The 21,129-nt window shown below is 44.8% G+C and overlaps 1 protein-coding gene across 1 annotated transcript in view; it reads left to right on the top strand.

Moving 5' to 3' along the window:
* Positions 1 to 14,748: 14,748 nt before the first annotated feature.
* SPTBN1 (spectrin beta, non-erythrocytic 1) overlaps positions 14,749 to 21,129 on the top strand; it is a gene marked incomplete at both ends in the record, with an annotated part of 87,818 nt that continues 81,437 nt past the window's right edge. The window contains one exon of the mRNA XM_079550772.1: positions 14,749 to 14,896. Within this exon, the coding sequence (XP_079406898.1) occupies positions 14,749 to 14,896 (148 nt within the window). The remainder of the gene's footprint in view (positions 14,897 to 21,129) is intronic.

The raw sequence follows: 21,129 nt of genomic DNA, 5'->3' as shown, positions 1-21,129 counted from the left end.
AATGTAGAGATGGGTGGCAGTACGTGGCATTGGGACATCTGTCAGCAGCCAGTTGGTGAACAGGAACAAACCCTTGAGTCTTTCTGTCTGTGTAAAGAGAATTTTTAAAGTTTTTTTTAACCAATAGCACAGTTGCAACTGATGGAGTCTATTTCAGAACTGTAGGGAGAAGCAGGAAAAAGTGCATCTCTTTATTTTTCCAGCTCTTCAAATTTACTGGGTGTCCATTTTTTTTTTCTGGAGGGAACCAAGAATCTGAATCTTTGGTGAGGCCATGGCCTTCATGCAGTATGAGATGTGTAAGGCACATCGTCGTAAAGGGTGAACTCGTTTCAGGAAGAGCTCATCTGTGCCTATGGGAAAGGTGAAGGGAAACATCATGTTATCGGACTGTGCCAGCACGTGCTTGGGGCATGGAGGAGCAGGGCTGGGTGCTTCTTACTGGGCAGCACTGGGGCAGAAACATCAACCTCTGCATCCGCTGCTGTGCAGGCAGTCAGCCTTCTTTTGTGATTTATCCTCCTTTGTAAATTTGTGGAGAGCAGCCAAATGGATGGACCGCGTTACGCCATTTTGTGCCGATGGAAAGGCAGCGCTCATGATGTAGGTTGAAACGGCAAAACCATTACAGGTCAGTCATGGAAATGCCAGTGATTTTCTTGTGTTTTTACTTTTTTTGTTATTTGCTGTTGGCTGCAGTGCTTTGCACCTTCCCAATGCTTTGTGGAATACGTTTAATGAAGCGAGGTTCAGAAGTTTGGCTAGGGTTGGGCTCCTGCTGCTTAACCTGAGCATTGGCCTTTGCATCTGTACGTCCTGGAGAAGCAGCAGTCCCCAGGGATGTGGAGCAGATGTTGGTTGCCAGTAAATGGGGAAAAATTGGTGATAACAACGAGGCATTTTATTTAGCACAGCGACCTTGGGAGGAGGAGGCATTTTATCATGAATTCTAAATGCTGAAGGTTTAGGATGATGCATCTGGCTGAGTTCTGGGGAAATTAGATAAGAATGGGGTAGTCTGATTGCGTTAGTTGCCAGATAGTGAAAGCAGCAACTAAAATCTTCTTTAAAAACAAAGTGACTCTAAAGTGGGTGCTGAAAAGTGAAGATTGTTAACAAGAGGAGGCAAATGGAGTTCAGAAGTTATCAATTTTTGCACGAGGAATTCTAGAATATTCTTCAGGGGTAGGGCACATAGTTATTATATTAAAAACTCGGAATGCAAACAGGTGATGGAAGCAATATGTAAGACACTGCCCAGTGGGTAGAGCTTGTGAGGCTTTAACATCTGTACCCAATTATTTAGCTCCTCTGGATCTTTCTTTTTTATTTTTATTTTTTGCTGCAGCACACATTTCCCACTCTGAACTAATAGTACATAATAATAAAACCTTGGGCGTTTGCCAGCACAAACAGGGCTCTGGCTAACTTCTGGAGTGTTGGTGGAAGTAGAGAAGCAATGCAGCTGTTGGGTTGGGTACGTGCCAGCTGAGGATCTATTTCCCAGACCAAAAAAAAAAAAAAAAGCAAAAACCCTCAGATCAGAGTGAAGTAACAATCAGATATTTTTTGTATGTTGTTGTTTCGTGCTGCTTTTTCTTCAGCATCTGCGGCTGCTCTGTGTTGCGAGTCCAGGGTTTGTAAGCAGGCATGGTGCTTTGCGCATGGTAACTACTTGAAAGTGAGTGATTGCAGAAGAAATACAATGTTTTTGCTTTAGATATTTCCTGAGTACTTCAGGAGATGGGGGCTAGTGCTAGAGTGCTGCGTAGCGTGGCGTTGTTTCCCTGTGAGGTCAGCGGGAGGGACCACAAAGCTCTCCAACCCAACGCTGTTATTTTTTTCTCTCTTTGCAAAGCGTTTTCCATTCCCTAGGTGCACAAAGCCAGCAAAACCTCGGTGCGCACATGACGCGGTGCTTGCGGTGCCAGAAAGCTCTATAACAAAGCCCCAATAACGATGGTTAGACATTTTGAAACTGCAATGCTGTTGTGCTGTGTGTGCCTGCTCTCCTCAGGGCGTTCGGAGCTCCGCAGTGGCCCCAAGAGGAGTACCTCTGGCTCCAGGCACCTGTCAGAGCCCTGCTTTTGGTCTGCTGCCTTTTGCAGTTATTTATTATGCTTCCCTTGCACTGTTTGTAAGTAGTGGTACTGCCTTAAGGTTTTGGGGGAAGTGTGTAGCGGTCCCAGCAGAGCAGCAGACACGGGGTGGGTGTTACGGGACTGCCAGCCCTTTGCACAGGGCGCCTGGTGCACAAGTGTGCAAGGCAGAGCTCTGTCAGCCACCTGTCACCAGCAACCTGGAAGGATTCGTTGCTGTGTCGTAGAAAATGATAAATGTCTCTGCCTGACACAAAACAACATATAGGGACCGGCTCTGCCCTCCTCAAAAAGGCAAACAAAACAAAACCCTTATCTGAAGCTGAAACATCAAAGAACCAAAATAATGACACAAGCTATTTAAGATACAACTTTTCTGGGCCGTTACTCCACATCCATCATCTTATTATTTCCCAGGGTTTTAAATTCTGGCCTCTGTGCTTTTTCCTCCCAGGATACATCTCAAATTGTTTGGTCACAAATGCCCCGAATAACAAATTGACTTAATTTAGATGGCATTAAGGCTCTTTAACCCATTTCAAAGGGCAGGGATGCACTGGAGACCTCCAGGCATGCATTTCAATTAAGGCAATAAGGATATATATTTCTTTGCCTTGCCCGACAATTTTATCTATGCATCAGATAAAAGTTGAAGGGGAAAGGTTTCTGTTAGTCTTGTCGGGAGTTGGCCAGAAAAATGTGAAGAATGTAGAAAGGAATTAACAGCTGGTGTCCATTTAAAACTTCAGAGAGGGCAAACAGAGGCAGAACACTTGGCTTTACCTGCCATCTTCCTCTGGTTTGTGCACGTGTGCTCCTCGAAGGTCAGCCGAGAAGTGAAGTGCACTGTGTGCATGTGGTGGCCTTAATTCTTCTGCCCAGGGGTGTAAGAGGGAGTGAGGTGCTTTGTTTCCCCCCCTTTGGGAACCAGCACTTGAGCCACGTGTGGTTAAGTCCAGTGAGAAATATTGTTGGCCTGGGAGGGAGCTGTGCCTTCCACTATATAACCTGGTGCTCGACTTGTGGGGCTACTGACGTTTTTCCTTTTTACTGGAGAAGGACCATTCAGCAAATAGCTTTCAGCAGCGTTTCTGCTTTTGCATAGTCAAACTCATACATGTGCACAGAGGACCTCGACTCAAAGGGGGGGGGGGGAGATGATTGCAGAGCTTTGAAATGAAGCCCTGTGCTCAGTGCTGCGACAGCTGCAGGCTCCGGGCTGTGCTGGCTGGGTTCTGTGCACAGCAGCGTGCTGCCTCTGGTGAGGAGATACAGTCAGCCTGGCCTGCTCCCTCTCTGGCCAAACCTGAGGGCACCTGTCATCCCAGTGCCATGCTGGAGAAAACTCTGTTTTTTCAAAATCTGACTGGTTTGGTCTTACAAAGTGTTGGCATCCCAGAAGCAACACTGAGTGCTGTCAATCATAATCTCACCCACATAAAAATCATCCCATTTCCTCAGTAATTCTGAGTAATTTACTGAGTAATTTACTTTCACTAGAAAATGAGAAGCTGTGACCCACGTGGTCCTGTAACAGGCTCCAGTGCTGTGCTGGCCCTGGCCAGTGAGAGGCAAAGCTTTGTGTGACCTTGACTGTGACTTGGGTTTCAACATCTAAAGGAAATGCTCCTTCTGGAGCTGCCTTTGAGCCTCCTCTGGGACCACCGTGCTGCCTGAAACTAGATTCTTTACTAGGCCAGTCCTTCATCCAGCCCCTGGGGTGATGAGCAAAGCTTCATCTTTGGTTAAAGCAGAGCCAGCAGAACTAGGGGGGTCATGGGATTGGGACCAAGTGCCAGGAGGTGGCCAGGCAGAAGTCACCATGGGACACCACCAGCTGCACTGTGATGATGCCAAGTCTCCTTTTTATAAGAGACTCAGGGTACTGGGCTGGGGTTGTCCTTTCATAAGTTGCTGCTGGAGCTTAGCGTGCTGCTGAAACCAGCTCTTATTCTAACTGCACTGCATGTTGTTGCCCTATGAAAAGCATTAGCAAATCTTTCCTGTCTCAGAATCTGTTTTTCGTTGTTGCTATTTGTTTGTTTGGTTTCTGCTAATTCAAAACCTGCTTACTGTGGAGCAGGTTATTTCTTCCAGGCTGGCCCTTTAAATTGCTTCCATGCTCTGCCTGCCCGGCTGTGAAATATCTCAAATAAACAAAGCTCAGAACAAAAGCCCACACAACAAAACATCCTCTTCTCCCTGGGCGTCTCCCTGGGTGCGGTTTCCCAGCTCTGCAGTTGGGAGACAGAGCCAGAAGAGCTCCATCTCATTCTTCCTGTCCTGGAAGCTGTCAGCAGCAGTCAGTCCCCTGCCCAGCCTCTCCTGGGAAGCAGGAGGCAGTTTGGATTTCTCCCTTTGGCTGAGAGCGATGGAGCCTTTCCCTGCCCTAAGATGAATGGCTCCAACCCAGGGGGCTTGTCAAGGTATACAACAGCATATCCTGAGGTTGCTGCCCATTTTTGTGTCCTTCCCTTTATGTGTTCAGCCTCCTGTGGCCAGGTGGGTGTCGCATCCTCCCTGGGGGATGCAAGCAGGCAGTGATCCCAGGGTTCCTACACATCTATTGATTGATTGAACATACAATGGTTGAACATACAATGCTTGTGCTGAGCTGTGTGTTATGCCCTACTGCTCCCTGGACGTACATCCAAATCTAGAGCACCATAGTCTGGTGCTAATTTTTGGTTTTTTTTCCAGCTTGATGGAATCATTATACCGCATCATATTCTCATTTCATTCTTGTTCCTGAGACAATGTCTCAGGGCTTAAAGTGCTATTTTGATCAAAAAACAGTTTTTTGCTGTCCTCCTTTTTTGTTCCATGCATCTTAGCTACAGAATGTTCCAGTAGCTGGGCAGCGGCACTGGAAAATCACATTTTACCTTCTGTGTACAGGCACTCCTGGGTCTGTGCTCCTGACCTACAGTCACCAAGTCAGCTATGCACATTTATTAACTGTCAAAGAAGTTGGAAGATATATCAGTAACGGAGTTAGGATGGGTGGGGTGGAGAACTGGAGAGGAAGAATAGAAGTGCGAGAGAGCCAGCAGTTGGCAGGCTGAATCCTCAGGGCTGTTTACTTGGCAGCCCTCCCCCTGTAAGGAGGTCAGAGCCATCTCAGGTTGCAGAAAGAGGAATTTGCTCACGGATGTCATCGCGCTGATTGCTGCAGCCAGCTTCTGGTTAGCTCTTGCGTTCACACGTTCCGAAGGTAGGCTCGGTTGTCCTCTCATTGCAGACTTCTCTTATTACCAATTAATGTAATTCCTAGGCATTGCTTCTACATCACACCCTCTTGGTAGGAGCAAGAGATGAGGCAGAAACTTCCAATTCCAGCTTTATGTTTTGGTCACATTGAACAACATCTCCAGTCCTTCTCCCCTGCCCAGCAATTTGACTGTTGCTGTCCTTAGTCAGGTTAAGATGCAAAGTTGTAACTGGTGAGCACAGGTATTCAATCACCATTATTTGATCAAGTGACCTGACTTTATTTCCCTAAGACTGTTTCCCTTTAGATTACAGGCTAGCCAGACCCTTGAGCTGCGCTGTTGCCACAATGCCCACCAGCAGCCTGGGTGGCTGGATACCACCTGGCACTGCCACTTTGCTGGAGCACTGGATCTGGAGAGCGGTCAAAACAAACAGTGATGTAGCTGAGGGCATTCAGGTTGTCTGGAGCTGCCTGCCAAGTTAGGGTCATGGCTGGAGTCAAAATGTGAAGGTTTATCCACTGTTCTCCATTCACAGACGGTGATGCCTTCGTTCAAAGAAGAACCACCACAAGTCTGACAGGCTTCAGGAAGTGAGAGCGTCATCTTTTGTGTGTGGGCTTTTTTATTTAATTTAATTTTACTTTTTCTGACACAAAAGTGTCTTCCAAAGGTCAGGGCTCTGTTTCTTGTAAGCTCTGAGTCATGGGAGGGTAGAGACCAGAAAATGGGAGACTCTTTTCTGAGGGCAACAGTTTTTTCAATGGAACTCTAGTCTGGGTAAACAGTTGAAAAATACTAAGCAGAACTCTGATCAGTTCCAGCGAAGAAAAAGGTAAATATCACCATAGCCTGTTGTCCTATATATTCACATTCTTTTGGTGAAGGTCAACCCACAGATCGCTCTAAAACATGCTAAATATTGTCCCTTAAAGTCTGTGACTTTGTAGCTTAGTGAGTAGAAGGAAGTTTCTTTGGAAGCTTCTTAACAGTGTTGCAACATGTCAGCTTTTATTTCTGCCAAATGGTGAGGCAAGATGTTCTGGGCACCCTCCACCAGATTTAAGATCCAGCAGAGTCATGCATGAATACTTTCTACTGTGTTGTTCAGAGATGCTTGAAAAATGTACCTTTGCTCTGCTTCATGATGAGGATGGAGAAGGGCTAAATGCAGAGGCTTTTAACAAAATCACAAGGCTGTTCAAAATCTGAATGCTCCTTTGAAATAAGGTCCCATCTCTGTGCCATGTCTCTGTAAGGATTTCCAACCAGGAATTCATAAATATGGAGACACAGATTTCAGAGTATGTTTTTGCCTTCCTGCCCCCTCCATTGTCACTGTGAAACAACTGAGTTATGCTTAAGCTGAAGTGTGTACCAGAATAAACATCTTGACAGTTAGAGTCTATGTAGTAAAGGGCTTTCTTGTAGTTCCAGAAGGGACCGAGCTGAGCAGGAGCCTTTCTGACTTCAACCTCCATTGATTTCGTCTAGTTGACTGCATTCTCCTTACAAACACGAGCATGGTATATATAATGAATGTGTCATTAATCCAGGCTGCTCCCTTTAACGCTGTTAACTGACTGCCGTCAGTAGGCTTAACTGTGTGAGCTGTACCAGTGGCAGCTGCTGGCCTGCTGACAATCATGTGGGTATGCCAGCTGAGAGTTACCAGTAACCCCACAGGTCAGTGCCCACAGGTGCACAAACACATGCTGCTTGTGCTGTACAGCCCTCACAGCCCCGAGGACACCATTGCAGTCGCTGTACAGAATACAGTCCCTGTTTCTGCTATTCGTTGTTCACTTCTCAGTTTCAAAGGGACCAGCTGTATCTGCTTTTGGACTGTCAACCACCAGAGCATGTCTGCAAAGTTAGGCTAACCAATTTGGCAGGTTTGTTTAAAATGTGTAAGCTCGACTTGGATTTTATTTCATGGGAGTATTTTCATTGAGCCTAGGTTTTTTAAAAGGTACCTTCTGAGTGTATGGTGTCTGGCCAGCTTATCTTACACAGCAGTACACTATTTTCTCAAAACAGAGGTGAGAGGCTACTGCCTGGGATAGCCAAGATGACCAGCAATAGGTTCAGGCATGGAGGAGTGAAAGAAACTGTAGTGAGCGGATCCCCCAGGATTTTTTTCCAGCTAAGTTATTTGCATGGAAGAAGGGTGCTCCCAGATATTTGATAACAGGCTGCTTTTAACCCGCTTAGGAAACATTCTGAAGATGCTGAAAGTGATTTTTAAAGAAGGAGGTGTTGGTTTAGGACTGCACAGGTTGAAATCTGGGGGTTTCTTTTTTGACTTCATTACAAGCAGGCAGTAGGATGGCAGTTCTAGAAAGTGCCCCGTTGATATTTTGTAAGTCAGAGTTTTGGATGTTGAGTTGCGTTCCTTTTGGCCACATTGTGTGTTAAGATGGTTTCTCAGATGGAGTGATGCTATGTGTAACCCATAGGCATCACCTGAGCAGCCATGGGCTAGCCCTAGCTAAACTGCATACCCTGTTACAGAATGACTCAATGGCATTTGGCTGTGGCTGGATTCGTAGTGGCAGTGTTCAAGGAAAACAGTAAGTCCATGAAATAAAGGCAGAGCACTCTGTGTTTCGCTTGAAAACTGGCTAATGATGTTGCATTCTTTAGGCCTTGGAGTAGCATTCACATTATGTGGAGTTCTATTGACACAATCCTGATAGAAGTTAGGTGCCTCCATGTGTAACTCAATGCAAACCACCGTCCTGTGCACGTATCTCTGTACATTTTCCTTTCAGCAGAGGTGAAAGATGGCTGGATACAAGTGTGCTGGTTATCAGAGCCTTCCCTGCTGCCTGCCCCAGCAGCCTGACAAGCTGTTCTACTTCTGCATTCCTCAGGTGTTGAGGGGAAGAGGAAGGGCAGGCCCAAAAGGATTTGGTTCTCACCCCACCCTTAAGTTCTATGTGTGGTAATGCTCTCTATGGCCTGATTTTGCACTCCTCTTCACTAACTGCTTTCAAAAATCTGCCTCTCTCTACCTGAAAGGCCTCAGTTTTCTTTCAATTAATAATTCTAGAGTCTTTAGGAAAAACTGTTGAAATCCAGGTTTGCTGGGTAGTAGATAAGGATCTGGGTGAAGTTGTGTAGACTAGAACGTGGAGAGAATCAGACTAGAAAACTGCAGTGGTTTGTGCCTGAATTGAAAGTTGTCAAATACACATTTGGTTTTGGTCTATCAAGTAAGTTTTGTTCCATGCTGGGCTGTGAGTGCTACATTTGCTGAAGCATTTGACATCTTTGTTCTGTGTGCTATACGTATCGATCACAGGTGCCACTGAAAACACCAGGGCTTCTGGTACAAAGTAAACTGTAGTTTTGTTTACAAAGAGCAGTGTGAGCACCTCTTGAAGTGATTTTGATGCCTAAGTGATGAGTCCCAGTCTCCCAGCTAGAATGTTGCATCCTGGGGACTTCAGAGGAAAACTGAGAGCTTGCAAAACTCCAAGCTCCCATCTGCTGGCTTTCAGATGACGGGTTATTTGAGATGTGGGAAGTCGACCTCACAGTGTGAAGGACAGGCTGCGTGATTTTAATGACCTTTTCCCCCTTTTCCAACCTGCATTGACAGCAGAGTCTTCAGTCTTGCTTTGTTTGTGCATTCCTGAAGTGTCTGTGCCCTACACACTGATTGTGGCATTTGACTCCCCAGTAGCACAGCCTGTCCACCCTTTTCCTGTGACCTTTCAAGGGACTTTCAGCTCTCAGCCCCCGCATCCCAGAGCACGCGGGGCCAGAGGAGTCTGCACCAGTGAGAGGGTTGACTCGTAGCAAACAGGAAGGCAGAGACATAATTTGTGAAGAGCTTTTAGGCCGGAAAATGCAGAAACACTGTGATTCTGTAAAAAAAAAAAAAAAAAAAAAAAAAAAAAAAGATGAGATCAGGATCCAGACCTTGCATGTCAGAGAGGATGTTGCAGGTCAGGGGAATTAAAGCCTTACCATAGTAGTGCCTTTATTGTTTTACAGCTGGATTAGCAGTTGAAACAAGAAGCCCAAATGTCAGCAGTTGTGTTGTTAAACCACACTGTGAGGATGAGGTCTCTCTCCCTTGTGTACCGCAGCTCACGTAACACCAAGCAGTTGTCTCAGGGCTGAGCGTGAGGACAGGATGGGAGGCAGCTCCTTCAGGTGTCAGGTTAAGGAACGAGTGGAATGGAGGCATGTGCTTTCCAGTCTTCCTGAAGTTTACGTTAAAAACCCTTCCAGTTCCATTGTTTGGTAAAGTTCTGGTTTCTGTTTTCTTTAATACTCGCAGCATTTGCGCTGTGGGGGTGTTTGGACTTCAATGCAATTCTGCACTCAGATAGGAGCTTCTCCTAATGTGTCCCTGCTGACTTGAGTAGTCCAGTTCTGTGGAAGTTAGTAATCTCGCCCTGATGAGGAGACAAGATGTATCTGGATTCTGGAAACTTGGAAGGATTTCCAGATCTTCTAGTTCAAATATGAGATTCAAAATGACACGTTAGAAATATTTGCTGTCTATTGAGCTGCTGTTAGGAGAAAGCTGAGTATTACTCAGAATGAACATGAAGTCTAGTTACTTCTTAACTAGATTTTCTTCCTTTCTATAATAATAATAATAGGTACTCCAAGTGAATTTGTTGCTTAAGAGGTGGATTAATTGCCCTGGTGTGAGTCAGCAGTGGGAGAAAAGCAGTACAGGCTGGGGCTGGAAGCATCTGGAGGTGGAAGACCTGTAAAAGGGATAATCAAATTAATTTCTGTGCTTGTCCAGCCTTAGTTTTCAAAACGTCCTACCAGAAAGGAGGCAGCTGGTGATGTTGATGTCTTCAGTTTACATACCTGGTATATAGGACGTGGGGATAAACCACTGTCATTTTTTACAGCAGTTGCTCTCATAGCCCCACGTAGCCTAGTAACCCCAAGATGCAAGTGCCTGTGTCCCCTTGTCAGCCCTTTCAGCCATTCAGTTGCAGTGCAGTTTGCCTTAACTGTCAGGGAAACTGCAATAGGTTGAACTGTGAGTTAGCCAAGGGATACACTACTTACATAAGTAATGAGAGCATTTGGGATCGCTGTTCAAAATATGTTTTGTGTAATCATAACATCATAAAACCTCCTGACAATCTGTGAGGTAATAAGGGTAATGTGAAACTAACAGCAGCTTAGAACATTCAACAGGAGAATAGTAACTCTTGAAGGAATAATGTTTACTTTAAAGATAAATGCAACTATTAAGAAGTCATTCCAGATGTGTGGTTATGGCAGAACCTTAGTGATTAGTCTTAGCCCATATAGTGGATTACAGTTCTGCACTTGAAAGTAGCCAGTGAATTTTTTAAAAATGAATTCATTCTTCAGATGGTCTGAATAAAACTATTTTGTATTATCTGAGAAACAAACAGAGTAGAATCTACTTTATTTATGAAAGTAAATACGGGAGGTCTGACCCTTGGCTATTGTCTTTGAAAACTATCTGAGAAAAAGCTTTTCTGGTAGCTGGTTCTTTCTTGAAGTCATTTATTCTTTTTTGAAGATAACGCCAAGCCTTGCACTCCCAAATTATGCAATCTATATTAAAGAATGCTTTGAAATGAAATGGTTTCATCTCTGTACTCTCATAAGATCATCTGGTGTTGTGTCAACTCAGCAGAAGGCAACAGTGTGTTATAGTTCAACGGTGAAGACAGAAGACTTCAGTTACAAAATCTTTTTGCATCATGACAGGTCTGTGCCGAGTGCTTTGGGCCTGGAGTAATTGCATGCTCCTTATTAGTTCACCTATCCCTGTAATTACCTGCTAAAGTTTCCAAGGCCTTGGTGCATACAGTGTGGTCACGTAGGTTTAAGAGGACATGGACAAAGTGGGAAATCCTAGTGCATATTTTCTGCTTTCATGCTCTGTGTAGAGGCTGTTTAGAGTGTCTATCTGAATTGTAATGAAGTTGGGACCAGCCATTTCTGGAATGCCTGGTTATTTTTTGTCTTTGTATTCTGACGGTGAGTTGGTTTGGAGTCTTCCCTATTAAGACTGCTCAGGATATTGGCAGCTGAAAGTCTTGTTACATTTGATCTCCATAGAAAACACTGTTCCTTTATTAGGTTGGTATTCCAACTTAAAGCCAGGCTGGGATTTTTAAATTACAGAAGTTGTAAGTAAGCTGGAGTGCAGGCTTTCTTCTGTCCACGTGCTTCCAGCCTGCAGTATGTATTCCATAATCATTTCCTACAAGGGTGTTAGTAGGCACTTTTCACATGAGTGGAGAGTGCTGCAGTAAGCTAATGGTAAACAGTGCAGCCCCTCTTCTTTGTGCTGACTGATCTCTGTTGAGATCATCAGGCAGTGGAAGTGTAACCAAATAAATTACAGCAGTTCAGTGCAAGTAACACGTCAGGCTTAAAAAACGTATGGATGCATATGAGTAATACATATATATGTTACATGGGCATAACTTTTCACCATATGTCTTTCAAGTGCAGAGCTAGTTTTGTGGTGTCAGATCACATATGAGGTTATTAATAGTGAACCTGGCTCCATCAGGAGCTCCAGAAAAAAGTTTTTCCCTGTAGGGCAGCTACAGACAGTGGCGGTGTTTCCATCTGTCAAATAGGCCATCCGTAACTTAAAAACAGAACTTGGTATTTCAGCTCAGCCCAACTGCAGGAGTTGCAGTTCAGCAGTGTGGAGGTTTCTGCCAGAGCTTGTGTTTGGCTCCTCATGCTGCTCCCTGCGGCACTGGGCCTTGGGCTGGACCACAGCTGCCACAGGACTCCTAAGAGGAACGGTTTTCGGCAGGAACTTAGGGCTGTGGTGGCACGTTATGTACTTGGCTTTACTTTGGAAGAATGCCTGGTGGTTTATTTCATTTAGAATTCAGTTGTGGTATCTTCCTCTCATCATTGAAGGGCTTTGCTGCAAGGTACTTATTTCTATCAGCGCACTGCATGTCTTCCACACCTCCTTGCTGTGGCTGTTTGTTCAGTTGGCATCTGAGAGAAGAGAGTTAGTGGAAACAGATATTACTTTTAATATAACAGTTTTACAGGGCCAGCACAAAAATGCAAGTTTTCTAACCCTGTAGGTGTGGGTAACAGGCCCGTTTCGTTGCTCAGTTTACCTTTATTAAGTTGGAAGGTAGACCTAAAGGCCATGTGGTCCAATTCCCCTGCACTGAGCAGGGACATCCACAGCTCTACCAGTGCTCAGAGCCCTGTCTGGCCTGACCTTGGCTGTCTGCAGGGATGGGGCACCTCCATCTCTTTGGGCAGCCTGTGCCACTGACTTTACTTGTGCCAGTGCCTTATTGTCAAAAACTTCTTCCTTATGCCCAGTCTAAATCTCCCCTCTTTTAGTTATAAACCATTTCCCCTTGTCCTGTCACACAGATCCCTCTAAAGACTCTGTCCCCTTCCTTCTTACAGCCCCTTCAGATACTGAAGACCACTCTCAGGTCTCCAGGTCCTTCCATTCTCCAGGCTGCCCAGCCCAGCTCTCTCAGCCTGTCTGTGGCTTGCAGCATCTCTATTGAACTAGCACGTGGCTGCTCCCAGTTTTTAGGGCCACTGCTTTTATTTTTGTGGTTCGAGCTGCTGCTTTTTCAGGGCACATTGCCTCCTCCGTCGAGTGATTATGGATGCAGACGGTTGGAAAGGCTGGGCCCGGCGCTACGAAACAGCCTGACTCTGCTCGTTGTTTATAGCAGGGTTACTGCACGGGTTTAATTGGAATTAACCCTGATTTCTGCCTGCGTGCAGGAATCAATGAGAGGCTTTTGTCCAGGCTGGAGGCTGGATCGGGATCAGCGCGCGAGCGCCGTGCAGAAAAACGCCTGGTGCCGGTGGGTCTCATCCCGTCCCCTTTCTCGCTCCATCCCTTTGTTTACGAGCGGCGGCCCAATCCCGTCGCAGCCGTTCAGCCCGCAAAGAGCCCGCGGTCGCGGCTGTGCTGGAAGGTGTCGGGCCGGCAGGGGGCAGCACGTCGCCGCCTCCTCGGGCCGCCGCCCCTGGCTCCGCGCCCGCCTCTGCGGGGCCTCCGCAGCGCGCTCGGGCCGCCGCCACCTGCCGCCGCCGGGCGCGTCGGGGATGGGCGGGGCGGGGCGGGGGGAAGCGGCGCGGTCCGCCATGGTGATGGCGCTGCGCGGGAAGCGCGAGGCCTGGCTCCGCGCTGAGGCGAAAGGTGCGGCGTCGGTGCAGCGCCGTGCGGTGACCCGCTGTCTGCTGGGCTACTTTAAACATCGCAGGGGCAGCGGCGGGAGTGAGAGCAGAAGGAAATAAACAGCTTAGCGGCCATTTATAGCATCCCTACTCTTCCCCTAGAGGAGGTGTTAGGCCGTCTTATACCTGCACTGCGGATGAGCACGTGCACATTCCAGTCAGAAAGCGGCGAGAGCGTGCCAGCACGGCCTGCTGCACGGAGCAGCTCGTGTGCGAGCTGTGCTGCTCGGGGGTCAGAGCCTGCTGTGTGTGTCACGGGCCGGCTGAGGTCGTGCATGCATTGCCAGGAGCAGACACACAGTGTGCGTGCAAGAAACGCTGCTTCAGGTCTGTGTTAAAAGGCTTCTGCTGGTCAAATGCTTATGCAGCTACAGTGACCCGAAAGGAGGCTGTGTGAGGCGGGGTCGGCCTCTGCTGGCAGGGAACGGCCATAGGACGAGAGGGGATGGCCTCACGTTGTGCCAGGGGAGGTTCGGGTTGGCTGCTAGGAACAATTCCTTCTCCAGAAGTGATTCTGCACTGACACAGCTGCCCAGGGAGCGGTGGGGTCACCTGGAGGAGTCCCAGAATCATGGGATGTGGCACTGAGGGTCGTGGGCTGGGGGTTGGATTGGATGATCCCAGTGGTGGGATTTTTTCCACCTTTATGATTCTGTGATTCTTGAGCATTTAGGTATTTTTTTTTCCATCAGAATTTTCACCATTTTGTTAAATTGTTGGGGTTTTCTTTGCACTTCAGGATTTTATTAGCTGACTTGCCTGTGTGACCATAAGCTTCGGCCAACAGTGATGGATCTATAAAAGACAGGCTGCTCTTGGAAATGGTGATTATGAAAGTGTCTTACTGCACCATTCAGTGTATGTTCCACTTCCATTGTGTGGAGTCCAACGTGACAGTTCTGCAAATGTCTGTGCATAGAATCACAGAATTATTGAAAGGGCCCCTCAAAAGCCATTTGCTCCAACTCCCCTGCAACGATCAGGGTCGCCTACAGCTCTATCAGTGCTCAGAGCCCCATCCAGCCTGATTTTGAATGTCTTCAAGGATGGGGCCTGCACAGCATCTCTTCAATCTCTTGAAGTTTTGCTTTTATCAATAAGCAATAAGAACCTTACGACTTACTTCCAGCGTATGTTGTCTAAATCCATCACGCTATGTACTTTTGTTTTCCAGAGGATTTTAAGAAGAATCTGATGCTGAGAATAGATTAAGAGGACTCAGGATGACGACAACAGTAGCGACAGATTACGACAACATTGAAATCCAGCAGCAGTACAGTGATGTCAACAACCGCTGGGATGTCGATGACTGGGACAATGAAAATAGTTCTGCTCGACTGTTTGAACGCTCTCGCATCAAGGCCCTCGCTGGTAAGTGCTCATCACAGAGGCGAAACTCTGATGTACTATATGCAAGTGGTAGTGCAGGATAGTCTGTCTTCAGTGCTGAGCCTTGTTGGTAAACTAGAGCTGAAATTTTCCTGAGGACAAGTGCAGTTTGACTGAAAGATTTTTGATATTTATTCCATCCAATGACATCAGTAGGATGCAGTGGTCTTATATTGTTTTTGAGGATGTGCTCATATATGATGTCTCATTTAAAAAAAAATAAAAATGCTAGAATCTTGTTTAATCTGTTCCTGAAACTACTCTGCTAGATTTTGCTGGCTGGTAAGTGCAGTATATGTAGTTGGAAGTATAACATTTCCAGTATTCTCTGAAGGTTCACATAGATAGCCATCTGTTTGATTCTGAATGGGCCCTTCAGAGGTGTTGGTGTTCTTTCAGTCAGACCAGGTGACTGCAGTGATACAACATAATTAACACTGATTTTCTCTGGCAACAAATGACAACAGTGCATACCCGAATATAAGTTTCTGGGTATCAAAATTCCTGATGGATAAGATACCAGTAACTATTCCATCTTCCTATTAACTTTCCAAATAAATTGCTTGAAATGTCAATTCCAACCGATATCATTTAGTTTTTTTGGAAGATGCGTGTGCTTTTTTTATGTTATAAATAAGCCCTTCTTTGTGTAAGAAATTCCTGGCACTTTTTTCACTGTAGTATTATATTTATAATATATTAATTATTCATATTTAGAGTATTTCACTATAGTTATATATTTAGAATTTTGAATTAGTAGCGTAATGCACATTTTATTACTCTCATCAGATATTAAATGTTTGGGTTGTGTGTTTACATTGTTTTGGTTGGTTGTCTGTGATTGGAAATGACATCAGTTTGCAAGAAAAGAAAACCTGAAGGATAACAAAATTCTGCTTCAAAATATCTCCATTTAGAGATGTTCAGAGCATCGCACCTGTCCTGAAATGGAGGAATGTGGGAGTTGGTGATGGTTGTTATTTAGTAACTAAAGCTGAAGCTATTATTTTTTTCCCCCAAGAAGCAGAGCTTCTGTAGTATGTGCTGTCATCTACTGAGTTACTCTCATGAGCAGAGAAATTAAATTTGAGCGGGTCTGCTTTTCCTTAAAACATCTGACTATTGCGTATGGAGGTTGTACATTAACCAAATTTGTTTATGCAACAAGGAGATTATGTCATGTCCTCTCAGCTCTGAGGCATTGCCCTGCAAAGCAGTTTTTATGCATTCTGTAAATGATTTCCTGACTCTTATGATAGTGTGCCCACATTCCTGACCTCTGAACAAAATGCCTCGGTGGTGTGTGGGGCATACTGTAAGCATGGAAAACGGCTCAAAATCTGCTGAGCTTTCCACTGCTGAAATTCTAGTTACAGAGTCTGTTTTAAACTCAACATTTTATGACAAGTTGAAGCAGGTTTATTAAGTTTGCTGTACTGAGACAAAGGTATCATGTGTTTAATCTGTGATTCCAATGAGACTGTCTGAAGCGTGGCGTACCCTTTCTCCTATTCTTGCCAGCTGTGGGAATGCATTAGATGCAGAACACCTTTGTGTGCCAGGCTCAGGGCAGGATCAAATTTGGAGCTGAGTAACAGGGAAATGAAATAGTTCGTGCAGGTGGGCAAAGAGCAGATCGTGTAACCCTTGTTGAGGGAAGTATCTGTATCAGCTTAATGGAGCTGCTTGGGTGTGTGTTAGTTAGGCTTTCCTATCTTAAGAGGACTTGTTAAATACACAGCAGCTCATCACAGTGTGAATTTGCAGTTACAGGTAAAACGCAAGACTTGGGATGGGGCTGTGCAAAGTGGGGTCAGAAGTATCCTGATAGATTTTTATGAGGGGAGACTGGTGTAAACTGGCCTAAAACAAGAAGAATCTTGACCTGAGTTTTGTAGTGTGACCTCGTCTCAGGATAAACTGTGTTTCACTCCTGCAATGTTAGCAGGTGTGGGCTGTATTACGTTCTTGGTGTGTGGAAGTGCTTTGGTAGGAATCTCACTCGCAGGATTCAGGCCCCACATCTTGCTCTTACTGCTGTCTGTTGTTGCACTTAATTTTACAGCAAGCAAAGCTTCCCACCTGAGTAATGAATAATAAAGATGAAACTCTTACTTTAGGAGGTAATGCAAGGAAAGTACTTGAATTATTTAGTCAGCCTAGAACAAATACCAATTTCAAAGCAAATAATTTTGCTGAAGATTTGATTCAGAGCTATATATAACCATTGTCCTAGAGTATGATGCATTTTCTTTTTTATAACTTCATGCACGACTGTTTCAGTTTGATATGCTTCCTGCCTGCAGTTCTCTACCCTTAGTGTTGATAGTACTGCGTGCTGCCAAAACATGCAGCATACTACACTGCTGCAGCACTGCTTGAAATCCTAATGATGATGCAGGGAGAGAGGAATGAGGACGGGGTTGTGCTGCACGTTGCAAGTTGCAGTTAAAGACTAAGCCGTGTTACTTCTTGCACCATTCAACGTATGTCTTCTGGTGGATAATCTTTCCTTGTGTCTCCCCAGAAGGGCAGGTGCTTCCATGTTGTAAGCACTGGGGAATTGACTCTCAGCCTGGAGCTGGGGTACTAATTATTTTTCTCACTGTAGTCTTTGACCCTTTGAGACCGACTCCTTTTGAGGTGTCTTGTAATTCAGCTGCCTGTCACTGGATCAGACACAGTAATCACTGCGTGAAAGTCTGGGCTTGTCTGTGCCGTCATTTCTTTAATGGGCAGATTTCACCACTGAGGCAGAAGTGGTCATGCACCATCTGCAGGGCCCAGAGTCTCTGAAGAACAACCAACTCCAGTCTGACTTAAAAGGACGGTGGTTCTTTTTATGTCACCAGCATCATCCAACACCCTGAGTCCCAAGGCAGCCATTTGAGACTGGCTGTCTTCCGACAACAGCAGAGGTTTCTTTCCAGAGGTTATTCTTTCCAGAGTTGACTGCCTGGTGGTGTCCAGCTCTTTCTTTTAGTATGTCTTCTTTTTCTTTAACTGATGAGGCAAATCAAAGAAACGTCCCTGTCGTGCGTGTTCTGAAGCATTATCTGATGTAGCATTATCTCCTTATCCTAGTATAAGAGGTTTCAAAATAAAAAGCTCTTTATTCCCCCATTGATAAGATGCAGAGTATAACTGCCACAAGCATTATATGCTGCCTGACTATTGACTACGTATTCAATGTGAAATTTTTTTGTTACTGCTTTAGTTTAGTAATGCTTCTGTCCACATTCTTCATCAAGCTGTGAAATGCCTTTTCTGTAAAGCTTCCATCTTGTATTAATTCTAGTCTGCTGTAATTCAAATGAAGCTTACTTCCTTTACCTTAAAGGCCAAGGATAGAGAGCAGATAAGCAAGAAGTGCGTTCTGAGCCAGAACTTGATATTCTGTTTGGCCCCATCTTCTAGCAGGATGGTGAAATATTTAAAGAGCAGTGCAGGAGATGGTGGTCAGAATAATCTATGGTCAGAACAATGTGTTGGAGAAAAGCTTAGTTAAAGCAGGTAGGATAAATAGTGATAGAGAAGCATTAATATCAGCACAGCAGCTAACTGATATTATCAAAGAGGTCTGTACACTGCGAATACCATAATGCTAATGATGGATTCTGTTTAAAACAAAGAAAATTGCCTTGGAACTCAGCTTTCAATCAGAATTCAGATTTGAAGATATACAACCAGATTGATTGCCATTCACGTTGAACTCACTCACTGTGCAACCAATATGGGAGAAGGGTAACTGATCCCTACTTTGTAAATTAAGAAACCCTACTGTAGGAAATTGTCTTTCACCTGTCCTTGTTCTCCTGGTTCTTCAGAAGGTCTTGCTGGAAGACCAGGTAATTCTACCTGCTCTGTAGAAGCCAAAAAGATATCATGTTTGTGCAAAATTCTTCATTCACAAACCTCAGGTGTTGGGTTTCGGCCATCAAGGACCATTAGCTAACAAGATTCGCTGTGCAGCACCTTGGCTCTCAGAGCTCTTAGGAAAGCCTATAGAAGCTGTTCAGTTGTTCAGCAGAATTTTTCACACTCCTTCTGGAACTGTGACATTCAGGTGCGCCGTGCTCACCATCACAGGGATGATTTCAGGCAGTTTAAGAATTATCCTCCAAAACTTTCCCTTTCTTCAGTTAGCTAATTCAATATTAAAAAAAGTCTTCACTTTTCTGCTTTTCATTTGTATTGTCATCTGTGTTCATCTGAGTGACCAGAAGGTCTGTGACTGTCTGGTGTACCAGAGCTGTCTGGTACATGGATAAAAAATAGTTTCAAAGTTGATGAAATAACAGAGGCGTATCTCCTTAGGGCAGAGCAGGGGACACTGTATGTTCCTTTTACAGCTCCTAGCTTACTGTGCATAGCTCAGGGCACTTGATAATTTTGCACTTCATGGTGTTCATGAGCCTCATAGGGGAATACAGGTAAAAAGACTGCTCTTGGAGTAGAGCTTTCCTTAGTGAGCCCTCTTATGCAGAGAAAATAGGATTGTAATTTATGCCAGCAACTTAGATTCTCAAGAAGCAAAAAGAGAAAGCTGCTGAAATTGTTTTGAAGTTACATTGTTGAAATGTTTCCTTTATAGAATAGAGGAATACCTGCTTCTTGAGGATTAAGGAAAGGTGAAGAAAAGCTGTGCTAGGTCTCACGTCTGAGACCCATTAGCCCTATCCTCAACCATTCCCCCAACAGCACCGGCGCAGAAAGTCAGCAAAAACAAAACCCAGAAACCCCAGAAAGGGAAGCTGCTGTGCACCCACTGCCCTGCTGTCCAGCATCTGTCTTTTAGCAGAGTTGTTACTGCTTCGACTGAGAGAGGAATTCTGCGCAGCCAGAATGAAGTTTTAGGTCTCAGGGGTTTTTTTGTTGGTTTTTGTTTTGTTTTGTTTTAAGATGAAAAGCGATGTTTTGGCTTTTAAGATAATACGTGTTTTTATTTATTTTTTTGGCTTTGAAGGAAGGAGCGTGCTGGGAATCAGCTCTTGCAATATGTTTCATAAATATCTGAGGTATCTAGCATTTGAAAATCAGCTCTCTGATTTTTACTAAGGATTGTTTAAGGAAAGGGAAACCTGCATCATACTGATTCCTGTCAATAGTGTGGAAAGTTGGGAGGTCAAGTCTGGAGGGCATGTGCAGGGTTCAGCTGAAACAGAAATGACCATGCAGCAATGAAACCACAGATGCGTCTCCTCAGCATGGGCCTGGATAGTGCTGGTTTTAGACATGGTTTTAAGTCCAGCTTTAAGCAGCCAAAGGCCCAGTACAAACTTGCTTTCAAGTAGGTGTGAAAGTGCATACTTTTAAAAATCTGATTTTGCTCAGAAGTTGACAAAATTATTTCACCAAAAGCTTTTGTAAGTGTGGACATCACCCAGTGCTTTCCTTCTGGATTTTGTTTGGAGCAGTTCCTCAGCTGGAGTTCCTAAGCTGCTGTACTTTACCAGAATCTGCAGGAGGCTCATGTTGAGAGCAGGAGTAACGTTTTTCATATTACGTGTCGTGTAGACATCAAGGGGGAAAGTGTGGTGCTGCTGAAGCTGCTGTAGTTAGCATGTCACTGCAGTGCTGCCTGTGCCTACTGGTGAGCACCGTGCTTTTCTCATAAAGCAAGGAAAGCTTAGCCCATCTGTCACTGGTGATTAATGCATTTGCTCTTGAAGTTGCTTGTGGAGGATTTTTCTGAAACAAATCACACAAAAAAAAAACAACCAAACAACCCAACAGATAATCAATAATATTTTATTCGTAGCACTTTAATTTTAAAGATCATGAATAGACCAATTTCAACCTGTGAAGGCATCATTTTGTCCACACAACATAAAATTACTTTCAAGTGAACAACTTGATTCAGTGATATCCCATCAAAAATGTAATCAAGTATAAGGACCATTTGTATCTCACTGCTACAGTAATATGATTTTGGTATCCGTTCTGCATAGTTTGAAGTTTTCTTCTCTCTTTGAATCAATGGGTAGTATACAAACAATGTGGAGATATTAACCAGATCTTTGCAAACTGACCAGATACCAGATCCATGGGCCAGTGGAGCTGCCTGAGCGTGGAGCTAGGCTTGTGGAGAAAGTTGTGCTGAGTGTAATTTGTGAATTATCTGGAATCATACATGCTTGTCTACTTGATGAATGGTATTTGTGATTGCATGGTAACAGAGTGATGCATGAAACTGATTGCATCCTTGTGAATAA

The sequence above is a fragment of the Tetrao urogallus genome, assembly GCF_951394365.1.
Source record: "Tetrao urogallus genome assembly, chromosome: 2".
Classification (NCBI taxonomy): domain Eukaryota; kingdom Metazoa; phylum Chordata; class Aves; order Galliformes; family Phasianidae; genus Tetrao; species Tetrao urogallus.
Note: the sequence above shows the minus strand (reverse complement) of the source record. Positions and strands in the feature narration are given on the sequence as shown.